At 40.9% G+C, this 25254-nt stretch overlaps 1 protein-coding gene across 1 annotated transcript in view; it reads left to right on the forward strand.

Annotated features, from left to right (window-relative positions):
• The window catches only part of PREP (prolyl endopeptidase), a 134672-nt gene that overhangs the window by 37188 nt on the left and 72230 nt on the right, over nt 1-25254 (forward strand). The window contains exon 7 of the mRNA XM_027089613.1: nt 14552-14657. Within this exon, the coding sequence (XP_026945414.1) occupies nt 14552-14657 (106 nt within the window). The remainder of the gene's footprint in view (nt 1-14551; nt 14658-25254) is intronic.

Consider the following 25254-nt stretch of genomic DNA (forward strand, 5'->3'; position numbering starts at 1 on the left):
AGGAACTTTATACTAGATCAGGGCCCTGATGAGCAAATTATGCAGAGGAAGTCTGTAAGCAAACCAGTAGGCTTAGTAGACACAAACTGGGTATAGGTTTCATTAAGCTGTATTCCAGCTTCTTAGGGGGTCTTGTTAGACATCACCCTTCCAGTGGCCAGGGTTAGTTGGGCAGGTTCTGTTGAGAGGACCTTCTTGCTATGTGGAAGAGCAACTTTGTCACTTAAACACGGGTGCTATAGTTCTGAGCCTTCAGAAGCCTCAGGTATGCCCTGAAATTGATTCAGTTCCAAGTCAGAAAAATCAAGGTCATGCCAAAAGTCGTGATGTACGAGTTTCTTGTACCTGTCAAGGAAGTGTGATAAAGCCCATGGGGTCCAAGAAGCTGGTGGGCTGTCAGCTGGCTGGACCAGAAGCACCCATGCCTGGTGTACGAATGAGCGCTCAGAGCATTCACTGGAAGTGAAGCAGACGGTTTCCTAACAGGCTTTATTTAGTGACCCACACCTTAGAGAAAAGCAGTAGTCCTGATCATAACCGCACAGCAAGTGCACGTGCTGCAGTTGTTGCTTTTATTTTTCAAGTGGTGGCTTTTAGGATCGTCATTTTGAATCTGGTATTTCGTGAATACACTCACTCAGCAGTGTCTCTGAATGGAGGGCCAGCACCATCGTGATGGGGGTGTACTGGAGCACGAATCAGGAGATTTTAATTCTAGTCCTGTCTGTGTGACCTTGGGCAAGTCACATCTCTCCAAGTCTGTTTACCTAAGTTTCCTTCAGCGCCTTTTTCAGTCTGTGGATGGAGGATTTATCACAGCATCTCATAGGCCCTGGAGGGTTGGGCTTTGTGGGTGTGGCTGAGTGAGTGGATGTCTCTGAATTTCTTTGGTGCGCTGCCCTCCTCCTCTCTTTTGGCTGCTGCAGTCCAGGTTCACCGAGGACTTCTCTTTATATCCTAGATGCTGTCTCCTCGTGACTCCTCTCCTTCCTTCACAGATACCTCCTCTGCCTTCCTTCATGGACAGGTCCTTCTTGCCTTGAGCCGCCCGTCAAGTTACTATCACGAAGCAGCTTTAGTTTCCCCACTGTGGCCTAGGACAGCATCCACCCAGCAGAACCCATAGCTTTCTGGACACTTTAGAGTGTTTGAACTGTTACTAAAGGTCCATTGCAGCTCAAAACAAAATATCAACTCTCCAATTTACTTCTTCCCTCTCCCCAGCTCAGGTTTCGCGAGCACGTGGGGGACTAGCAGGTGGAGTAGGTAATGTTTGTTCCCTAGACTTGGACATGAGTAGTCATAGTGGCTTTGTTCATGATAGCCCCAAACTGGACACACCCCAAGTATCCATTAACAAGTGCATGAGTGAATAAACTGTGGTACATCCCTATGATGGAATACTAGTCAGCAATAAAAAGGAATGAACTTTTTTTTTTAAGTTTATTTTATTGAAGTATAGTTGATTTACAATGTTGTGTTAGTTTTCTGGTGTACAGCAAAAATGATTCAGTTATATGTACATATATAACAGTTTGCATATGCTAATCCCAAACTCCCAATCCATTCCTCCCCTACCCTCCCTTCCCCTTGGCAGCCACAAGTCTGTTCTCTAGGTCTATAATCTGGTTTTGTTTTGTAGAAAATTTCATTTGTGTCATGTTTTAGATTCCACATATAAGTGATATCATATGGTATTTGTCTTTCTCTTTTTGACTTCACTTAGTAGGATAATCACTAGGTCCATCCGTGTAGCTGCAAATGGCATTATTTCATTCTTTGTTATGGTTGAATAATATTACATTGTGTATATACACCACATCTTTATCCATTCATCTGTCAGACATTTAGGTTGCTTCCATGTCTTGGCTATTGTAAATAGTGCTGCTACGAACATTGGAGTGCATGTATCTTTTCAAATTCTAGTTTTGTCTGACTATATGGCCAGGAGTGTGATTGCTGGATCATAAGGCAATTCTGTTTTTAGTTTTTCTGGGGAACTTTCATGCTGTTTTCCATAGTGGCTGCACCACTATGGGAATGAACTCTTGATACACTGAACAAGAGGGATGAATCTCAGAGTAATTATGCTCTGTGAAAGAAGCTAGAAAAGAAAGAGTACACAGTATTTGATTCCATTTATGTAACACTCTAGAAAATGCAAAGTAGTCTATAATGGCACGGAGCAGATCAGTGGTTGCTTGAGAATTGGGGGATGGGAACAGGAAGGAGGGAATATAAAGGGGCAGGAGGCAACCGACGGATGGTCAGACTGAAACGTCAGAATTTAAGTTTTACGGGGCGGGGGCAGGGGAGTGGCCATTCTGAGCAGTGACAAGATTGCCTGTTCCCTCCCCTCAGCCATTCATCGTGTTTTAGTTTCTACAGTGGCCGTGCAGGGGGAGGAGTTGGAGAAGGGGAACAGGGTTTTTGCTCATCCGGAGCTGTTTGTCCACATGTCTCCTGGCAGCTTGCGGTCATGAGGGGTTTCTAGGTACCAGCTCTTTGTGATCCTTTTGCAGTGAGATCCCCTCGATTCTGGGAACCTGTGTACTTTGTCGTTCCCTCGTGTGGACAGTAAACTCTCTGGCTGACCTTTTGCATCGTCCTCCCTTCCGCTCACAGCTTCTGCTCCCAGCAGGATTCCCCTGAGGTTCATGCCTCTCTGGCACCCCCTTTTCCATCCTTTTTCAGCAGGCTCCTTTCCAGATGACTGGAGTCCAGCTACCTTCCTGGTGCCTCTTGTTCCAGGGGAAGCCACGTCCATGGGTCGCTCCATCCTGGACGTGCAGGCAGTGTTCACCACTGCCCTCCTCACCTGCCAGCCCAGGGCCTCCTGCCCTTGGTCCCTCCTGCACCTCCAGCTGCTGTGCCCCTGGGGGTAACATGAAACACATACCTGGCATCTGGCTTGGAGGCACAGTGATGTCACTTACTATGTAAGATAGACTGTGACGTTTCAGATGGAGGGCAGGATTGTGGGAGGATAGAAATAATCATGTTTTAGAAGGTTCTTTTGGACAAAAAAAGTCTATTTTAAAGTGACTTGTAGGGCTTCCCTGGTTGGCGCAGTGGTTGAGAGTCCGCCTGCTGATGCAGAGGACACGGGTGACTTGTAGAGCATTTGGAGGAAAAAAAAACCCCACAAAGCAAGCATGTTGAGGCACTTTTCCCAGCAGAGGGTGCTCTAGAGTGTAGATTCTGAAAATGTATCAAGTCCCTTGAGAAAGGATTAAGAAGAAAATGCCCAGCCTCTTTGTGATTATCTAGCTGAATCCTGCATTGAGAACCTAATTTTATTGTACAAAGGTAATGTTGATCTTAATAGGTATCACATATCCCCATAAGCCATCTTTATATGTTCACTGTGTTCCCTAGTAATTAAAATATGTATGTACAGCTGACCCTTGAACAATGCAGGGGTTAGGGGTGCTTATAACTTACATCCCTTTATATATGCGGTTCCTCCGTATCCACTATTCCACATCCACAGGTTCAAGCAACTCTGGACCTGTAGCATTTCCTACTGAAAAAAATCTGTGTGTAAGTGGACCCAAGTTGTTCTAGGGTCAACTGTGTTTGTGTACACATTTATGTATATTACATATATATATATATATGAACTTGTACACATTTATGTATATTTCATATGTATTAACGTTACCTAATGCTTGACTCATGGTGGGCACTCAGAATGTAAATATCTGTACTCCCCCTTCCCCTGCTGAGGTTCACACACACAAAGACCCTGTAGACAGATGCTGGTGCGCCCAGCGTTGCCTTACAGAGCATACATAGTAAAGTCAGATGTTCCTCAGGAAACTCTGCCTCACCTGCCCCTTTCTTGTTGGATGGTTTCTGCTTGAGCAGTACTGTTCAGCAGCCCTCTTCCTGGTCAGCACAGTTCATGCGTTTACTCCCCAAATACCTGGAAGCCCTTATTACCTTGGGTCCACCACTGTGCTGGGGCCAGGTGGTACTCAGGAGAAGAGATGGGCAGGCTCTGGCCCTGATGGAAGATGTTTTGGCTGTAGTAAACTATTTTATATGAAATTTTTTTTTTTTTTTTTTTTTGCAGTACGCGGGCCTCTCACTGTTGTGGCCTCTCCCGTTGCGGAGCACAGGCTCAGGGCACGAACCCGGGTCCCCTGCATCAGCAGGCGGACTCTCAACCACTGCGCCACCAGGGAAGCCCTATATAAACGTTTTAAAGTCATACATAGAGGCTTGGGGGCCCATGACAGAATTCCCACCACGTTCAGTTTGTGTTTCATTCTAAAGACACCGTTGTCCTCTTGACCTTAACTTCGGTACTTGAACCTGAGGCTGCCAGCATGTGTTCTGATTGGTGACCCTTCACTGTGCTGTCCCAGGGGGTCCTGCACTTTCACTGGCTCCTGGAGGCTGATTCCTTCTGTTCATCACAGGAGTGGCAGTCCTTATATCAGTCCCAGGGGGACTCCTCCCTGGACTGTGTGTGTCCGAGGCTCACGGCCCACGTCCTCTCTTTCACCAGCACTGCATGAAGTGAGGATCTCCATCAGGCTGATGGGCACGCAGGGACATCTCAGAGCCTGGTGGGGAAGGCAGAGAGTCAGGAAGCCGAACTAAAGACCTGGATGTGAGCAAGGCTGCGGGTAGCGCTGCTCTGAATTCATAAAACAGCTCCTGATAGGAGAGGGTTGGTTTTGTGGTAGAAGTTGGATTTGCTGGTCAGTCACTTTTCTCAGCTACCCCTCTTAACTGCTCAGTGGGGGAAAAAAGAAAACAGTTGATTCTGAAATAACCGAGCTTATGTGCCAGAGAAACAATGAGGTACATGAGAAACAAGAGTGGCTATAGCATGTCGAGACCTCCGTTACTACTTTTACTTTGAATGGGTTTTCTTTTCCTAGAATTTTCTGGTATATCTGTTTCTGGCATACCAGGCAACACATCATAGAGTACTGGGGTTGATGTCCTTTCTCTCGCATTGCTGTAGTAGCACACAGTATTGGGAAAGCTGATTTAAGGACTACCTATTAGAAATGTTTATGTCAGTGCACGTCGTATTGCTTAGACTATCCCGCGCTTCTGCTGCTGACACTGTCTCCTGTTTTTATTACAAATCCATAATGAGCCCCATAAGTGAAAAGCCATCACTGTAGGTGGTTAGTTTGACATTTAAAAGTTTTCCTAGAGTATGTTTTGGAAACATACTTAGTAAAGAGATGTTGTCATGATTCACAACTATTATGAAAGGAATCCACAAGAGTCTGTGAGATAAAACTGATAAGAGTTTCCTGCTCTGAGAGGAAAATGATTAACTCTCAAAGCTATTAAAATCCATTTTCACACCTTTTGTTAATTTCCCAGGCAACTTTAAGTCTCACTGCTTTTTAGTATGCTATTTTATACACACAATGAATTATTTTGTCATAATATATAAAAGAAAGTAGTTTCCTCGATTTGAAGAAGTGCATGTACTTTCAAATTACGAAGAGACTTTATCCACCCTCTTCTTGTTGGATTCTAAGTGGAAAAAATTATATATATTAAAGAAATTTCATGTTCGTGAAGCTTTGGTTGTTAACACAAGACCAGGTAACCATGGAGTCTAGTAGCTCTAGCATAAAACAGCTTATGAGCTTTTCTTTTGAAAAGGATAAGTTTGATGAAAGTCCACGTATTCTATGTATATGTAAATATTAGTTATGGGTCGCAACGTTTTGAAAGACAACTTTTTAGATAGTTAAATGGTTGAGAATTTAAAACTTTAATAAAGTGATCTTCTGTTAATTTTCTCAATATGAGATGCATGAAGAAAAGCTAGCTTATTCAGGTCAGCTGGAAAGCCCAGCTGTTTTTACTACATAGTGTTGAGACTAAAAATAGCCAGATTCATCTGCTTTAAAATTTTTATGCTAGTAATAATAAATACATTTATTGTTTAAAATAACATACAAGGGACTTCCCTGGTGGCGCAGTGGTTAAGAATCCACCTGCCAATGCAGGGGACATGGGTTCAAGCCCTGGTCCGGGAAGATCCCACATGCCGCAGGGCAACTAAGCCTGTGCGCCACAACTACTGAGCCTGCGCTCTAGAGCCCGTGAGCCACAACTACTGAGCCCATGTGCCACAACTCCTGAAGCCCGTGAGCCTAGAGCCTGTGCTCCACAAGAGAAGCCACCGCAATGAGAAGCCTGCACACTGCAATGAAGAGTAGCCCCTGCTCACCGCAACTAGAGAAAGCCCGAGTGCAGCAACAAAGACCCAACGCAGCCAAAAAATAATAATCATAATAATAAATAAATAAATTAAATTAAAAAAATAATAAATAGAATAACAAAGATCCCATTCTCTAGAGAAATTACTGTTATCAACATATTTATTATTTATGTTCTGTCAACATAGAACATATGTTCTATTTCACACTTATTTGTCCATTCATATTTTTTTAAAAAGCCTCCAATGAGCTGATGGTGGAGCCAGTGACCTCTTGTGAACACGGTGCAGCTGGACCCAGACTCTGGTCTGAATGGATCACGGTCACACCTACATGAGGCATTAACAGAAGAAATTTCATAAAAACATATTATTTGGGAGTAGATTCCCCAGAGGTTTGCTCTGGTTGCTTCTTATCTCTAAATTTCGTGTTTGATGGTTTCTGGGTTTGTGAGGGTTATATTCCTGAACGTGCTGAGTCATGTGTGTGTTGGAACAGCACATGTGAATCTTAACAGAATAAAGTATAAAATATATATACACTGTCGAAGTCGAATAGTTTGCATGATGTCTGTCAAAGGTTTCCCTGGTAAATACTACTGTCTCAGGGAGGCTTAATACCACAATACGCACAGGTAAAATTTCTCAGTCAACTAATGTGGCTTCTTTAATGAAAGTATGAAGTCTGATAACCCCATACCTTATGCCCTACCTTTTGATAACTGTAAATGCACATGGCAGCAGTTTTTGGGTGCCCCTCTTCAAAACTAGAAACCACCACTTAAAAAGGTTTCCTTCAGTTAGCGTAAAATATGCTAGGATGAGAAACCAGGTGACATGATGCCTTGCATGCCGTCACAGGTCAGGTTCCCTGGGGAGCAGCCTCCAGAAGTTCAACGGGGGCGCTTTCAAAACCTTCGCCTGTGCTGGGGAGAGAAGGCAGAAGGGGGACAAGTTGAATGAAATCATGACAAGTGCCTCAGCCGGTCCTCCAGGGAGCTGTTGAGCTGGGTTAGCCCTTCAACCTTTTCCTAACTAGGGGTGAGGGGCCTGGGCCTTTATACCTTTATGCATTAATCAGTCATTGCACGTGGGATGAACCAAAAAGAATGTGTGACCTTGGGAGGGGTGGCTCTCTTTACCGGGGAGGACAAGGCCCCAAGGTGCTCAGCTGAGAGCTGCCTGCTCCCGGTGCCCGGCAGCTGGGGGAGCGCGTGCTTCAGCAGACCCCAGTGTCCGCTACTCGCGCTGTCTTGTCGGTGAGATGTATACTTGAGAATGAGAGTCTGTGTAGCTTGAGTGTGTGTTAGACATAGCCCTCTGAACCAGATACCTAAGCCAGCATAGCAGCTATACGAATGGAAAGAGTCAAGCAATCACTTTTAGAGGAATTCTGCTTCCCTTTTAAAAATCAGTTAGGGACCATCCATTCCCAAGAGCCTTCTCAAATGAATTTTTTTAATTTAGTTATTTATTTTGGCTGTGCAGGACAGCATGCAGGATCCTAGTCCCCCAACCAGGGATCCAACCCACGCCCCCTGCAGCGGAAGCGCGGAGTGTGAACCTCTGAACCGCCAGGGAAGAGCCTTCTCAGATCTCACTCTTCCTCCCAACTCGCTTCCCTGTTAGATGCTCCTCTCTGGCACTCGCGTCAATTCTTTGTATTTCTCACTATGAATGTTTACAGTATAACTTCGTGTGTGTGTCTGAGTGTCTAACTCTCCCACCTCAGCATAAGGTCTTGAATGCCCTGTCCTGTTGATCTGTGTGTTCCGGAACCTGGTTCAGCTGCAGCAGATTCTCAGTAAATGTTGGTCGAATACACAGCCTCAGCTCTGACTCCCCCAGATAGTGGACGGCTGTGTTTGGTGGCACATGTTAAATTGTGTCTCTGGTAAAGGAGATGGAAAGCTGGCTGGCGGCAGATTCTCCTGTTTAAAACCAGCCACCTTTTGTGACAGTTTTATCTCCAACTTCATCTACCCCAGGAGCAAGGGAGGATGACTTTTGGCTTTGTTTTTTTTTATCTGGTTATGGATAATGAATAGCTAAGTACCAGCAGATTTCCAAATGTTATGTAGCCTGTCTGTGAATACCACATTCTTTGTACATTGGAATTTTTTCTCTTTCCAGATACTTTTATCAATGCAGATGTTATTCCTGTCTCCCTTAATTAACATTTTCTAAAGATATTTAAGCAGTATTCTAAATGTAATTCAGCAAATGGCTTCACACAATTAGATTGTCAAAGTAATTTGTGTCTAAAGGGAAATACTTTTTTAAAAAATTGTCAGTAGGAAGAATGGTAAAGAGTTTTAACTTTCATCCTGTTGGTATTGTTTGAAATGCAATCAATGGACTTAAATCAGCAAATGTCAGTATTTTATTTACAGTAGTTCTTAGAATTTTGTTTTTGTTAATTAATATTTATTTACATAAAAGGGAGATTCCATGAAATAAAATCATTTTGACTTAAGGAAGATTTGTTCAATATAGACATAAAGTAAAAGGAAGCTGTGATTTAAGAATTACAAATTTCATAATTGGTCAGTCTAGCATTATTGCAACCCTGTTGTGAAAAGTCAGTGCTTTTGAATGAGATTAATTGCTTCTAGAGAACACGGTTTTTCTAGCCTATGTCTTATTGTTTAAAGAGAAACAGTGTTTTGTGAACTGCAATTTATACTGTTCATGAGGCCTGAAGGGACCCTTGGCTCTCCTGCTTTTCTATCTTCCTTTTATCTGGATTTCAGGAAAGTCACTTTCTTCTGTTGAGATTTAAGTCTCCTCATCATCAACATTATTTTTGTCTTCCCCTCCCAGTGATTCCCAAAATTCATTTCTTAAATTGTCTTGAAATAGTCTGAATGTGAGGCCGTGGTTGAATATACATTGTTACTGATTAAATTTTAGTGGACAAAGGTGTATTTCTCAACTATATATTTTAGGGCAACGGTGACTTATAAATGATTTTGGAATTTGAGACCTTGAGCATTTGAAGTTCAGAGTTGTTTGCCGTTCAGCAGATTTGTCCAGTGGCTATGGAATATCTCTGGGTTGTGATGAAGAGCGTTACAGAGAAGAAGACTGACTTAATTGGCATCCCAACAGCAAGTCCCTTGGGACTTCCTGCCTTAGATTAAATATAAACTGCTGCAACCATTTGGTGCAGGCAGAAATACTGAGAAAAACTCATTAGATGTGCTTGAGACAGCTGTCATCGAAGGTTTGGTGTGGTTCTTGCAGTGTTTTACTGCCCTATCATTCTGTTGGCTGAATCACTGCAACTGAATTAGCCATCATTTATGATTGATGTAGCATGACTCTAAGCACTAAGCTATAAAGAGTCTGTCTTTATTTAAAGGACAAAAGAACAAAAGTGTGAAGTATTATTAATGAGGCTGCTTTCCATTACATTTAATAAAGTTATAATTGTGAGTTTGCTAATGATATTCTTAGTATAGGATGGTTTAAAAATGAGGTGGAACTGAATTTCTAGACACTGGTTTATTAGCTATGTATATGAACAGCTTAAGGAAAATGTATAAAAGACTAGAAATAGAGTATATAACTCCCAGTGCAGTCAATGAAGGGAAAAAGTTTATAAAGAAATTTATATTAATACAGTGTAAAGAGAAAAGGAGAAGGGAAAAGCAAGGTGACTAGAATGTTCAAAATTAAGATGTGGAAGCAGTAACAATTAATAAAGACGAAATATGGATTCTTAGACTGAATTTTTAAACTCCGTCAAGCCAGATGTTCATTTTTAAGAAACCCACTTAAAATGTAATGATAGGTAATTTTCGGAAATACATTGAGAATGAGAATGGAGAAAATAATACATGGAAATCATAAATGTATATGCAGTTTCTCCAAAACCATTTGACACTCTTTGAAAAGACTAGAAGAAGCCTGGAAAGAGATGAAGAGAGTGCACCTGAGTAGTTCAGTGTCATGTGTAGTTTGTGACCAGAACTCATACAGCAAAATATTCATTTTTTGGAAAGGAGACAACTTCAGAACTCAGAAAAAATGTCACCAAGAAAGAACAGCCAGGGCTTCCCTGGTGGCGCAGTGGTTGAGAGTCCGCCTGCCGATGCAGGGGACACGGGTTCGTGCCCCGGTCCGGGAAGATCCCGCATGCCGCGGAGCGGCTGGCCCGTGAGCCATGGCCGCTGAGCCTGCGCGTCCGGAGCCTGTGCTCCGCAGCGGCAGAGGCCACAACAGTGAGAGGCCCGCGTACTGCAAAAAAAAAAAAAAAAAAAAAGAACAGCCAAATTAAACGGGACTTTTCTAGAATCTTTTATAAAACTGTACTTAGTTGGAATCCCACTTCTATTTCACAAATACAGATTACCTCTGTGCTTTAAAATAATTGTTCTGAGAAAGAGATGTTTCACATCCAGTGTGCTGCCAAGTTCTTAAACATATTGGATGTTGTAGACACACACAGCTATTGTGACGAATTTACCAATGCAGAGAGCCCGATTGACAGACAGCTGGTTTACCAAAACAAATCTGCTGATAGAAAGTGGATGGGCATTTCTGAAGAGCTGAAATCTAATTCCTCCAAGCCTAAAAACTTGATGCTGCTAGTAAGTAAAACCCTAAAAATAGCCTACTATGTAATATGACAAAAGAAACTATATCGTTGTTATGTTTTTTATTAATCATAAATATTATATTTTAATTAGTTTTATATTACATTCTTAATTCTTACATCTCTGTATTTTAAACACACATAATACTATACCCTAAAATTGTAATTATCCAATAAAGAATTAAAAATGAGTTAAACAAATAAAAGTATAACGACAAGTTTTTGCTTCTGGCCATGATGTGTAACTGATACTGGACTAACCCTCCTGCCGTAAACAGCTAGAAAACTATCCAAAGGAGACAGAGCGTCCGTTTGCAGATATTGGTCTGCAGATGTCATACGACTGTGATGCGTGAAAGCGATGTCATATGATTGCCCCAGCTTTCTGCCTGGAGGAATTTTCTGAACTCTGGCACAAGGAGGAGCCCCCAGAATATTACAGTCTCACTGAACTAAGGCTCCAGAGATTGGAATTCAGGAAGACTGAAGCCACTGGAATTTGCAGGCACAGTGCCCAAAGGGGGAACCACCCCCTAAGGGTCCCAGAAATCTTCTTGGCATTCCCTTGCATCTTAGGCTGACTATTGAGCGGTGCATGCATAGGATGAGGCTCCATGATTCAAGCTGAGAACAACCAGCAGCGACTGGCAAGCTGTTAACTACCAGAGGTTTAACAAGTCTGGGAGACCTTCACATTCTAACCGTTAAAGTAGAAAGGCCTTGTGAACACCCAGGGTATTCAGCAGAGACCCCAGAAGGGCCACCCATGCCTTTGCAGGAGCGCCGTAGACCTTCCCCAGCAAAGTTTGAAAATAAATCTTAGATGGACCATGCTGATCCACCAAATTAACTGCCTCAAAACAGTTTAAAGAAAGACCAAAAAAAAAAAAATAGCAAACCCAAAAGTCCTCAATATGTAAAGAAGCAGGAAAATGTGACTTATAACCAGGAGAAAAACTAGTCAATAAAACAGATCTAGAAATTACAGGTAGTACAATTAGCAGACATAGACTTTTTGAAAGCAATTATAAAAATAATTTTTAAAGGATTTTAGGAAATGTTAACGAATTATAAATGAACAAAGAAATAGGAAACATAAAAATAACCAAATATTCTTCTGGAGGTGAAAAATAAACTATCTGAATCGAAAAATTCTCTGCATGTGTTTAATAGCAGTTTAGGTACTATAAAAGAAAAGACCTGAATTTGAAGACAGCAAGTTGAACCTAAGCCACAGAAAAAAACTGAAACAAAAATGAACACAGTCTCACCGAACTGTAGAACAATACTAAGTGATCTAACTTTATGTATTTGAAGTCCTAGGGTAGGCCTGAGGGGACACACAAATCATACGAGGAGAAAAACAGCCAAAAATGTTATGAATTCGGTAAAATAGACAAACCTACAGATTCAAGAAGCTCAACAAATCTGAAAGAGGCTACTACAGCAAAGCCCATTGTAATCAATTCATAGAAGACCAAAGATAATAAGAAAAATTTAAAAGCAGCCAGGTAGGAAAACACATTACATTGTACGTAGGGAGAAAAACATGAATGACTTCTCATCTGAAACAATGCAAGTCAGAAGACAGTGGAAAGACACCTTTTTTTTTTTTTTAAGTTTTTATTGGAGCGTGGTTGCTTTACAGTGTTGTATTGGCCTCCACTGCGCAACAAAATGTACCAGCCATACACATACAGATATCCCCTCCCTTTTGGACTTCCCTCCCATTTAGGTAGAGTTCCCTGTGCTATACAGCATGTTCCCATCAGTTGGCAAGACACCTTCTTATGAAGCCTTCCTTGACTGCTATATTTAAAACTGCAGTCCCTCCCCACACATCCTGCCTCCCTTACCCAGACCTGTTCATGTTCTGTACGGCATTTAGCATTTTATAATAGACTACGTTACTCCATATTTATGGACATGTCTCCTCCACTAGGGTGTAACTTTTCCCCCGTGATTTATTCACTGATTTATCTTTAGCATCTAGGAAAATGTCTTGCACATATTAGCTGCTTAGCAGCTATTTATTGAATGAATAAATGAAGGAATAGCAGTTGTTGGTAAGTACATTCGTCAGGGTTCTCCAGAGAAACAGAACCAATGGAATATATGTATATATAATATATATATATAGAGAGAGAAACTTGTTTAAAGGAATTGGCTAACATGATTGTAGGGGCTTGACACTTCCAAAATCTACAGGGTAGGCTGACAGGCTGGAAACCCAGGGAGGAGTTTCAGCTTGAGTCCAAGGGCCATCTGCTGGCAGAATTCCTTCTGGCCAGGGGAGGTCCGTCATTTTCTATGAAGGCCTTCAACTGATTGGTTGAGATGGACCCACATTATGAAGAGTAGTCAGCTTTACTCAAAGTCCACCAATTTAAACGTTAACCTCGTCCAAAAAAAAACACCTTCACAGAAACATCTAGAATAAACCAAATATATAGGTCCTGTGGCCTAGCCGAGATGACACATAAAATTCACCTTCAGAGTAGGATGTGGAAAACAGGACAGATACGTGAGTGTAAGTCAATACAAGCAGTTAGGAAAATAATTTGGCAACATCTAGTAAAGTTGAGTATGTGCATATCGTACCACTGAGCAGTTTTACTTGTAGTTATGTACCCCAGGAAACATGTATATGAGGCCACAATAAACATGTTCAGAAATTTTTTTAAGTATTGCTTATAATAAGGACAAAAACCACAAAGGAAGAAAATGGAAATAATCTAATTATGTGGTAGGAAAATGGATCAATTAGTTGTGATGTATTCCTAGACTGGAATATTTTACAGCAGTTAAAATAAGTGAAGCAAATATACATGTATCAACATGGATTAATTTTTTAAATTATATTGAATGAAAAAAGTTGCAAAAGGATGTATATAGTCTGATACTACTTATATCAATTTTGACAACTCAAAACCGTAATGTATTATTTGTTGCATTCGTTTTTTATCAAGATTCTTTTTGCTACCTAAGGTTCTCCTGTTTAATATTTTAAAAGAAATCCACTGAAGCACAGGTCTTTTATCTCTGCCGCCTTGTGATATATAGGGGACTAAAGATACGCATCAAAAGTTGTTTAGTTGTTCAGTAGAAACTTGCTAATGTGACCAGTATGAACCACAAATGAACGTTTGTGCATCTGTGCCATTTTGCTAATTCTTACTCATTTAGAACAGCTTTTAAAACGTGTAACCTATGACAAAATTTCAAATTCAGGGACATTTATATTCAAAATGACAGATTGCATGTATTTTTCAGTTAAAGAATAGACTTTATTTTTTTAACTTTAAAAAAATTTAAGTGTAACTGACATAGAATATTGTGTTAGTTTCAGGTGTACAACATAGCGATCCAACAGATACGTTACAAACGATCACCGTGACAAGTCCAGTAGCCGTCTGTCACCATACAGAATTATTACAGTATTATTGACTATAAAGAATAGACTTTAAATAAAAGTCACACTGAGTCATGACATTCAGTTATAGATAAATATTTTCAACTTAAATATTTCACTGTGTTTTGTTAAAATAAACTGTGATTCACAGTGAAATAAGTTAAAAAATTGATGTTCACCTTTTCTTCTGATAACTTTCTTATCCAGTCCAACTGTTTGGGGTAAAGATACTGCATTTGCGGTGAACCTTTATTTTTTACTTAATATTTACCAGTGTTCTCACAAAAAAATATATTCTAATCAGCCCCGTGTGCTGTTTTTGTTTCCTTCATAGTTATCTGACGACGGTCGCTACGTCTTGTTGTCGATAAGGGAGGGGTGTGATCCCGTAAACCGACTCTGGTATTGTGACCTCCAGCGGGAACCCAGTGGCATCACCGGTAAGCTCTCTTTCAAACACGGATGATTACTCCAGGAAGCTCCATTAAAAAGCCATTATGTTGGTCTTCTAATCGATTTCCCAAGAAACCTTCTTCCATTTAACCACATCATCTCAGTTCATATGATTTTTTCTTTCGATATTATTCCTTAAAATGAAAAGAAATTGAACGAAGCTTTTCGTTGGCTTTAGCGTTTTCTCTGTAGGTTGAGGCTAACCATATTTTTTGCATGCTTATGAGTGTGAAAGTTTCCTGTCCACATTGCACATAAAGAGTGTTTGGGGGAAACTGACCCTTTGGTCTGTAAAGCATTATGACTGTCTAGATGTAATGGTGCAAACTGTCACAGGAAAGAGGACACCAGTGACAATTTATTGGGTTAAAAGATGATCACAGGACAACTGCTCAGTACTGAACACACGTACAATGTCAGCCTGATTTTGCTTCCTGAAACCCTATGTATCAAGATAGTAAGCATAGGACCAGCCAGTTACAAGTTCTAGACGTGGCTCATCTTAAATGTTGTTTTCTTCCAACATTTATTATCATACTAGCACCATCATCAAGCATTAAAGCTTTTCAGCTGCACTATTTACTATGCTGAAAATTCTCAGACCCCAAAACTCTCTCAGGGATACACTAACACTCAGACAAGGATACAATTACCCCATGGTCTGCTTAATGTAAAATAAATATATTTTAGAGATAGTTGACACTGATTTTCAAAATATACAATATTGAGCACATTTCTAATTGTTGATTAGATTACCTCATTATTAGTATCTAATGTATATTACATTATGATCAGAAAATATATACCTTTTTTTTTTTTTTTTGCGGTACGCGGGCCTCTCACTGTTGTGGCCTCTCCCGTTGCGGAGCACAGGCTCCGGACACGCCGGCTCAGCAGCCATGGCTCACAGGCCCAGCCGCTCCGCGGCATGTGGGATCCTCCCAGACCAGGGCACGAACCCGTGTCCCCTGCGTTGGCAGGCGGACTCTCAACCACTGTGCCACCAGGGAAGCCCTACCTTTTTTTTATTATTGATTGGACACTGCATCATTTTTAAACTTCTCTGAGCAAGGTCTGTATCCTAACATTCTTAGCTGTTACAGAGCACCATTCACACATACAGCAGGATGAAGGCATCTCTCTTCTAATATTAAATATATATCCATTGAATAAAGCTACATTTTTTTTTTTCTGTTTGGAAAAAAAAAAAAAAGATACACCCATTTTGATCTCAAGAAAATTGGATCCACCGCATCAGTTTTCACATTCTCTGAGAGGATCACACCACCGCCCGAGAATCGCTCACTTGAGTTGCAAGTCTAGGTCTGCATAGCGCTGAGCATGGAAGGTCAAATCTGAAAAAGCGAACAGCAGTTACTGTGCTGCTGTCCTGCCCAGTGTTCCTCTGTGGATCTGGGATGGTGGAAGGGACTTGGCCTTTCTCCAGTTTATTAAAAATTTCAGTTACAGTGTTCTTCCTCCAGAGAGTGCCGCTTTCATTTTGTCTTTATTACTTCATTATATCTTTAAATTATTAGGTAAGCTAGTTTTTAAAAGGTGCACAAATTGTCTTCTCTGCAGCTGGAGGAAATTAAACAGTTTCATCCATGTATTCATATACTGAACTGCTCTTGCTCCGTCCACTTTAATAATAGATGGTATTACTTTGAATGAGACTTAGCAAGTGCTGGCGCCTCTGTTTTCTCCCTCACCTCTTGGTCCTTACCTTTTTTTTTTTCACTACCTCTCCCCCCCACCACTTTTTCAGCACTCGTGAGGAATTAGAGAAGAGGGTGTGATACCCAGAGATTGGGATTCCAGAAGGAGGGCGGTACAGAGGTGCACCGGTGCACTAGAGGTGCATGAGAGAAAAACAGGGAAGCATCTAAGAAGTGCTAGTGGCCGGGGAGGAGTCCAGATGGTGGGATAAGAGGACGCAGAATCCGCCGCTCCTCACAAGTACATCAAGAAACCCACTGGCTGTGATGCATTCAGATTGGAAGGCATCATTTACCACATAAGCCAGGTCCTGGCCTCCCTTCCCGACTTGGTCTTTCCTTAGCTTATGTGACCATTGTCTTCTCTGTTTCTTAGATGGTTTTGTGTAGCTTAGATGAAGAGCCCAGCACAGAGTAAGCACTCAGTAAACGTTAGCAGTTATTCTTGTCCAAATTGTTCTCCTTTTCTCTCTTTCTTTAAAAATTCTTACAGAGGAACTTTAAGATTATTTTGCCATGATCTGAACAAAATCCAGCTATGTTTGACTAGAGCTATGTGTAAATCTATGAATTTATTTGGGACTGTATCTCTGAGTTGCATAGGAACTACATCTTTCTTACTAAAGGTATTTCTGGGTGTTTTACATTTGTGAAATATTGATGGTTTGTGAAGTATCTTCAAGGTTTAACCAGAGAAGCAGAACTTGTAGGATATATATATTAAGAGATTTATTGCAAGGAATTGGCTTACATGATTATGGGGCTGGCTAAGTAAGTCTGAAACCAGTAGGGCAGGCCATCAGGAAGGGCAGGCTGCCGTCCACAAGTGGAATTTCTTCTTATTCATGGAAGCCTCAGCTCTGCTGGAAGGCTCAGGCCTACCTAGATTATCTAAGATAATCTCCTTTAGTTAAAGTCAACTGATTATGGTCTTTAATCATATCCATAAAATACCTTCACGGTAACACCTAGATTAAAGTTTGATTGATTAACTCAGGACATCAGCCTAGACAAGTTGAAGTAACAAAAAGACCATCCCAGTGAGCTCGTGGAAAACCACATGGAAGACAATAGAGCAAATAAGTCTTATGATACTAACCTGACGTCATTTTATAAGAAGGTTACTAAACTGACCAGTATGTGGAGTTCATTGTGTCATTCAGAAAAATACATAATATACTGTTGACAAGAAAGCAGAATTTAAGTGAGTAAGGTAGGTGAATTTAAGCTGTTGAGTTGCACACAGATGGGTTAGGATCAGTTTGGAGAGTGTTCCCAGTGATAGCTGCTAAATTCTGGGTGTAATGCTGGGCCTGTAATCTTTTTTAAATTATTGCTTTATTAGTATTAAACTCGTGGGTAACATAAACCTCAGAGGAGCTCTTCTTTTGAATGATGGTCGTGGGATTCTGAAAGCTCTCAACAGTTGCAATGACTGACCAGTACTAGGAAGATGAACTGGAAATCAGTTTCCATCCATGGGTTCAAAAGTCCATTGTGTAGGGCAAGATTAGAGAGATCTTGGGTCTTTTTGTTTTTTTAATTGATTGCTGCTTCATTATGAGTTAATAATATGATTATAACTGATTAAAAAAACAAGTACTGTGTGTGAGTTTAACTGTTGAAGACACTAAGTATATTTGGTTTATAACGGGAGACATAGCAGATGGATATCATAATCATCAAAATTTTTTAAATAGCTCTTATTAATTACAGTTGAGTACATTGAGACAGTAACCTTAAGGCTTTCAAATCAGATGTGAATTTTAATCTCAGCTCTACCTCTAAATAATTGGTGACCTTGGGAAAGTTATCCTTTTCTCTTAATATTTCCACAACTACAAATGAGGCAGTGATACCTACTTCATGAGGAATTGTGAGGAATAATGAAAATGCATAGAAAAGGGCCTAGCAGGGTTCCTGGCATACGGTGGGCTCTCAAGCATGCCTTCTTTATCCTTTTGTTTTTTGACTGAAAGGGGAATATTTGGAATCACTACACAATGGTTTTAGGTAGTGGATTAAAATAGATTGAAGATGCCCTAAAAATAATTTATCTTCAGTATCGAAGCTGCTCCAAACACAGATCTTGATTTTGACTTGTTTTCTGTAAAACCGGATTCATAATCAGAAAAGAGGCCTTACATCAAAGAAAACAGGAAGAGGTGTGCCTCTCATGGGAGATGTGTTTAATTTTGCAGGTTGATAACTGAGAATTCCAGGGAGCATATGCCCAGTTGGTGACTGTGACTGCCACCTAGGATCTTTTTCTTGCTGTTTCCTTACTGCTCCCGCATTTTTGTTTCCCTGTTTAAACTAAGGAGAAGAATAAGTAACATTTAAGTTAAATGCTAAATACGCTAGTTAACTGAAATAGTAGGTGAGTTAAACCTGAATAGCTGGTGACTGAAAACTAAATCCAGTGTTACAAAATCGTTAATGTTATATTGCTGAAATTGATATCCCTTTTGATAACCTCAGGTCTTTCTGTTATAATTTTAATCATTTTTACCTTAAAGTCAGGGAGATGTATCAGTATTTTACTGTACATTAATTTTTTACTTATTAGGGGACCACTAAATTGCCTGTCTGGAGAACTAAATAATTTCACTTAAGCTCTTTTATAACATTTCCATCATCTTTGTCTCCCAGGAAACCTTTCTGCCTATGTGCAGTTTAAAATAAGAAGCGCAAAAAAGTGGCCAATGGCTACTTAATATCATAGAAAAAGATAAAAGGAAAACAAAACTACATAAATACAGAATGGAAAAAAATCTTAGAATGTTGAGAATTAAAAGTGTTCTCTCTGATTATGATTTACATTCATCATGTCAATTTGATTTTCTGTTCAAGGACTGACCTTCTTACTACGTGCTGCTCTGTGAGCTTAATCTCTCTCCTGTTACCCTTTGCGTCTCTTCGGAGAACCTCATTTCTGCCATTTGCATTTGCAGTATTTTTACTTAGTAGTAATACGAACACATTTCTTGCAAACAATGGGCCGTAGCCTTTCCACAGGAACTGCAGTTCCTGTAGCTGCTCCTGTCCTTACCTGTCTGAACAGGTAACTCCCCTGACTCACTTCACTCGCCACTGTATGGAAATGGCACTAGGCCCATCATCTGGGCATTAGAAATCTGCATAATTTTCCACGTGTTCAAAACGGCTAAGCAGGCCCCCTCCAAAGAATATCACACCCTCTTTTGCGCTGGCTGCCAGAGACGTGTTCCAAGTCACTATCGGCTTTCTCTGGGAGAAGAGGGACTTCTGCCCTAGAAGTTACCATGCTTCCTCATGCTTTTGGTTGATACTTTTCCCTCTGTAGTTGGCCCTTCTTCCCCTTTCCCCTATTCTGATTTCTTTTTCTCTCCATATAAAAACACCGTGTGAGTATTTTTGAGCTGCATGAGATCAGGGATCTTGTCTGTCTTGCTCTTCTTGGGAGTCCCCAACACCTAGAACAGTGCCTGATGACAACAAAGATTCTCTCCTTGACCAGACTTTAGTCAGGCTCCTCTGAGCCTCTTCTCAATTAGGTCTCAGCCTTAGTTCCTTGCCCCCCACCCTCCTTGCTTGGCCTACATAGCCCAGTTGTTGTGAGAATCCTGCTAAGTCAGTTTAAAGACAGTCCCTTACCCCTGATATCTGATCAAATTCCTCATTCCGCTGTCCATTCCCCACATGCTTGACCTGCCTTCAACAAGAATCCCCCTACCCTGGTATCTTCTCTTAGTGAATTTTGATCACCAGTCCCCTCATTCTGCACATTCGGCTATAAATCTCCAGCCGTCTTTTCTGTATTTGAGTTCAGCCTGACGTCTGTCCCTAATTGCAGTAGTCTTGACACCTATCACAATAGTCCTGAATAAAGTCTTCTTTACCTTTTTACAAGTGTCAGAGTAACTTTTCTTTAACACAGACTCATAGTAAGTGGGCACCAGCTTGTCTCCAGCAACTTCCCTCACCCCTTGAGGATCCCGTGCTCAGGTGGCCCTGCTTGAGAAGCCGTCCTCCATCTGTGACTGTTAATTTACTTGTATTTTGAATCTTTACCCTTCTGGCCTCCACGCTGTTTTAAATTAAACTTTTGTCCTTTATTTAACTCTGAGAACAATCAAAAAGTACAGACCATGTTTCTCCAGTCCTGTGTATTATATGAGCAGAAGATTTCTGCTTCTCTTATTTTTTTTTTTTTTAATTAATTAATTTATTTTTGGCTGTGTTGGGTCTTCGTTTACTGTGCGAGAGCTTTCTGTAGTTGCGGCGAGCGGGGGCCACTCTTCATCGCGGTGCGCGGGCCTCTCACTGTCGCGGCCTCTTTTGTGGCGGAGCACAGGATCCAGACGCGCAGGCTCAGTAGTTGTGGCTCACGGGCCAGTTGCTCCGCGGCATGTGGGATCTTCCCAGACCCGGGCTCGAACCCGTACGCCCTGCATTGGCAGGCAGATTCTCAACCACTAGCGCCACCAGGGAAGCCCTCTGCTTCTCTTATTTAAAGTTGAAAGTAAAAAGGTATCAAGGTATCACTTAGGACACCGGGGAGGCATGACATTTTATTAGTTCTGCAATGGAAAAGACAGCTGTCTTGACTCCTGTGATTCTTAATGTGATTCATGCATGCAGATTAGTTGAAATTAATCATCCTGAACCTTGCAAGAAAATGATTTTGTCTGGATTTTCTTAGTTATATTTTCTGTACCTTTCTAAATCAAGACTGCTATTTCTTTTGAGAGAGAGAGAGATATATATATATACACACACATATATACACACACACACATACACATACATACACATTTTGTTTCCTAAATTTCTTATAAATATTTTGAATACATAGAGTTGCTTCACGTAGACTAAATTTAGAATAAATTTTCACGTATTTTTTACATTACAGTTAATTATCAGGCCTCAGAGTTGTCTGTTTTCACTCCAATGTGTGGGCTTCTAAAATTTTTAATGAAAACTTAATTTAGGGACTTCCTGGCGGTCCAGTGGTTAACACTCCATACCTCTAATGCAGGGGGCGTGGGTCAAGGAACTGAGATCCCACATGCTATACAGCGCAGCCTAAAAATATATATATATATATATATATATATATATAAAATAAATAAATAAATACTTTGAGGAAGAGCTACAATTTAAAAGTTTCTGAATTCCAAATCAATGCACCTAATAAAGTTTCATTTTAAAAAAATGAAAAGAAAGAAAAGTTAATTTTATACTCTAAAAATATAAAAGATGGTTTTCAACACTTACACATATTTAACTTAGTGTATTAATTTCTAACTATTCTTATTGGAAAAGTGGACGACACTACTAACTTCTTTTAAATTTGGTTACTTCTGTTGTCTTTACATTATCAAGAAGTGTATGTAAGGTTCAGTCTGAAGGGTTGTGTGAATGTTATATTTAGTCATGAAGCAGACATTAATTGGTGCCCACTTTGTGCCAGGCGCTGTGTTGGGTGATGGCAGTGATGACAGCCCATCCCCGCCGGGTGTGTGCTCCCCGTCGGCTGGACAGAGGCCATGAGACGGCCAGTGCACAGCATCAGGTCTTATCAGTTGTGCTGTCGTCAAGCATACATGCCCAGGCTCAGAGTTAGGACCTCTCTGGAGTTTGGAAACCCTAGACTCACTTCTCTCTGTTGTCTGTCTTTTTTTAAAATATTTATTTATTTATTTGGCTGCATCAGGTCTTAGTTGAGGCACATGGGATTTTCATTGCGGTATGCGGGATCTTTTGTTTCAGCACACGGGCTTCTCTCTAGTTGTGGCACACAGGCTCAGTAGTTGCGGCGCGCAGGTTCAGTTGCCCCGCAGCATGTGGGATCTTAGTTCCCCGACCAGGGATTGAACCTGCCTCCCCTGCACTGGTAGGCAGATTCTTAACCACTGGACCACCGTGAAAGTCCCTCTGTTGTCTCTTTTGTTCGTTCTCTTTTCTTTTGGGTTCTTTCATTTTTCTGTAGAAGGTCAGATACTTTATTCTCTATTTTATAGGCTAGTCAGCAGCAAGAGACACTGACCATTTGTCCCTATTCTGAATTAACGTACAACTATATCAGAGGTTTTTAAATAGAATCCGTAGGAAGTAATTGTTAGGTGCAAAGAACTATAAATGTCTAAAATCCTTGTTGTTGGTAATTTAACACCCTTCTTTTTCAGTGTAGCTATCCTTAAAACAGACCTGAAACGGTCTTTGCTCATGTCACAGCATTTATGAAGGGTTTAGGGGGAAAAGATGGGTGATGCTGACATACTGATTTTTGTAAGGAAATAGCAGTATATCCTATACCTCACCCAGACTTTCACTAACCTGTCTGTCAGCTTTTTCCTTTTTTGCTGAAAGTTTGATCATTTTCAGCACTCACCATGTGTTCATTTTAATGCTTTCATGTCTTTAAAGAAAACTGGCTTTCTCCTGCATGAGAAATCAATCTACCCTACGTGCTAACATAGAACTACAAAAGGAAGCTCAGTGTTTATCAGACACTTAAATTGTTCACTCAGCCATCTCTGGCATTACGAGGCAGATGACCTCTTGTTTCTAGGTAGCTGGGACAATTTTGACTCCCATGTTCATGCCTGGTGGGGCTGGACATCTTTTGGAGATGGAGAGGAAAGGAGGAGATAAACATTCCAGAAGCTTGAAACAGATGAGTTGTCTAAAGTTTAGCAAAGTCATCGGGGTGTTAAAAGTCAGACCAACAGGGGAGGAGGGCTTCTGTGAAAGGCAGGGAATTATTAGAAAATAAGTCTGTGTTTCAGAGAGGGAATGCCAACAACCCAAAAGAATTGGAACGTCGAAAGACAGTATAAAAATAAGCAAAACATGAATTTTGAAGTAAAATATGAAGTACTAGTGATAAAAGTAATAATTTTACTAATTTTTAAGTTAGTGATTATAAAGGCTTTTTCTAGGAAAATGGCTATGTGCCCTGAGAGATGGAAACTAGATTTTATTAGTTCGCCGTTAGCAAACAGTGCTGTTCAGAAGCCACGTTCAGCTTATTTTTGTCACTTGAAGAACGCTGGGGTTATTTGGGATGGTAGTAAGTATTGTTTATGTAGCATTTCCTGTGTGCCAGGTTCTGAGCTATGCGTGTCGATATTTCACTGTCTTCTTAACAACCTCTGAGGAGCACATGTTGTTATCCCAAGGAAGCTGAGGCTGGTGAGGCCAATTAGCTTTCCTGATGCCATTGTAAGATTCAGACCCAGGTCAGTTGAATTCCACGCCCATGCTCTAACCTTCACCATGTGGCAGTTGTGACAGAATGAAGGCATCAGGCCAGAGAGGACAGCAGACTTCTGCTCTCCTCAGCCCTAGAGCATGAGCTGTGCATGTCTGCATCAGTTACTGTTGTTAGAGGCCAGACCCTCTCTTTTGTCAAATGTAAGCGCAATTTTTAGCTCCTATCACAAGAGAGCTTACAAAACGTTTTCTAGGCGATGTAGTTAATACCACTGATTTTCAAAGAAAGCAATCCAAGTCACGACTTTGCTCTATGGAAAGCTTTAGATTACTTATTCTAAGCTCACCTTCACTCAGTAAACAAATCATTCCCCCACCAAGAAGCAGGTTTATAAAAAGTAATTTTAGGGCTTCCCTGGTGGCGCAGTGGTTGAGAGTCCTGCCGATGCAGGGGACATGAGTTCGTGCCCCGGTCCGGGAAGATCCCACATGGCACGGAGCGGCTGGGCCCGTGAGCCATGGCCGCTGAGCCTGCGCATCCGGAGCCTGTGCTCCGCAACGGGAGAGGCCACAGCAGTGAGAAGCCCACATACGGCAAAAAAAAAAAAAAAGTAATTTTAACTTGAATGTGGAGAAGTTTGGGAATCGAATTCTGTTGGCTTCAGAGGGAAGGATACCAGTTACAGACAAAAAGACCTCAGAAAAAGTGGGCAAAAAGTGAGATGGTTGGAGAGTCTAGCCACATCTCTTTTTTTTAAGTACCTTTCCTATTTCCCATTAAATCAACAGTGTTTTAATGTGTGAATAGCAAAACTGAATGAGCCCCATTGTTCAACTGGAATACCTTTTCTCTTAAATTATCTTGTGGCCAAAGCCTGAGGAGCAAAGGTTTCCGGAGAGCCAAAGGATTTCATGAGTCCTCATTTTAAATATGCTGCCCTGTGAGCCTGTACTTTGAACAGCTTTTCAGATTTTAATGGATTTGTAAAAATCCAGCCACATTCCTAAGTCTGCATGAATATGTGACTTGTGTGTATTTATGACTAAAGTTAATGCTTCAGAAATTGGTAGCAGATAATGGCCACAAACTTTTTTATTGTTTTGGTGCTCTTTGGAGCTGGGTTATTTAAAACAAGTGCACCACATCTTCAGGCTCACCTGACTATACAGAGGTACTGAAGGAAATTTCTGCTGTGTTTTGCCTTTGGTGGATGTTTCCGTGACTTTTTTGCAGGCAGGGGGAGGTAGGGTCATAATAAATACCACTGCAATGGCTGAAAGACCTTTTCGGCAGAAACCGTAAGATGGTTACTTTGAGAAGTAAAGGTTTCACATCAGAAGATGTTTTATTGTCAGGGGAACACTTAAAGAATCTGACATTTCCCTGAACCAAGACTCTGTGTCTACAAATGTCACAGTCCAGAAAATTGTGTTTCATCATTCTTATTATAAACAAATGTAGCTTTCTGACTATCTGCAAATTTTGCATTACCAACTAATTTTTTAACTTATTCTTATAAGGAATAGTCTTTGGGTTTCTTTTCCTTTTAAAGTATTGTTTTATGTAAACTAAGATGCAGTTTTCTTTGAATGGATCACCTGCTTTTGAGGTTAGCAGTTTGTCACTGGACAAGAAAATGTTTGGCTCAGATGCAGAACTTAATTG

The sequence above is a fragment of the Aethalodelphis obliquidens genome, unplaced genomic scaffold (genome assembly GCF_003676395.1).
Source record: "Aethalodelphis obliquidens isolate GAN/ISIS:26980383/991018 unplaced genomic scaffold, ASM367639v1 scaffold3, whole genome shotgun sequence".
In the NCBI taxonomy this organism is placed as follows: Eukaryota; Metazoa; Chordata; class Mammalia; order Artiodactyla; family Delphinidae; genus Aethalodelphis; species Aethalodelphis obliquidens.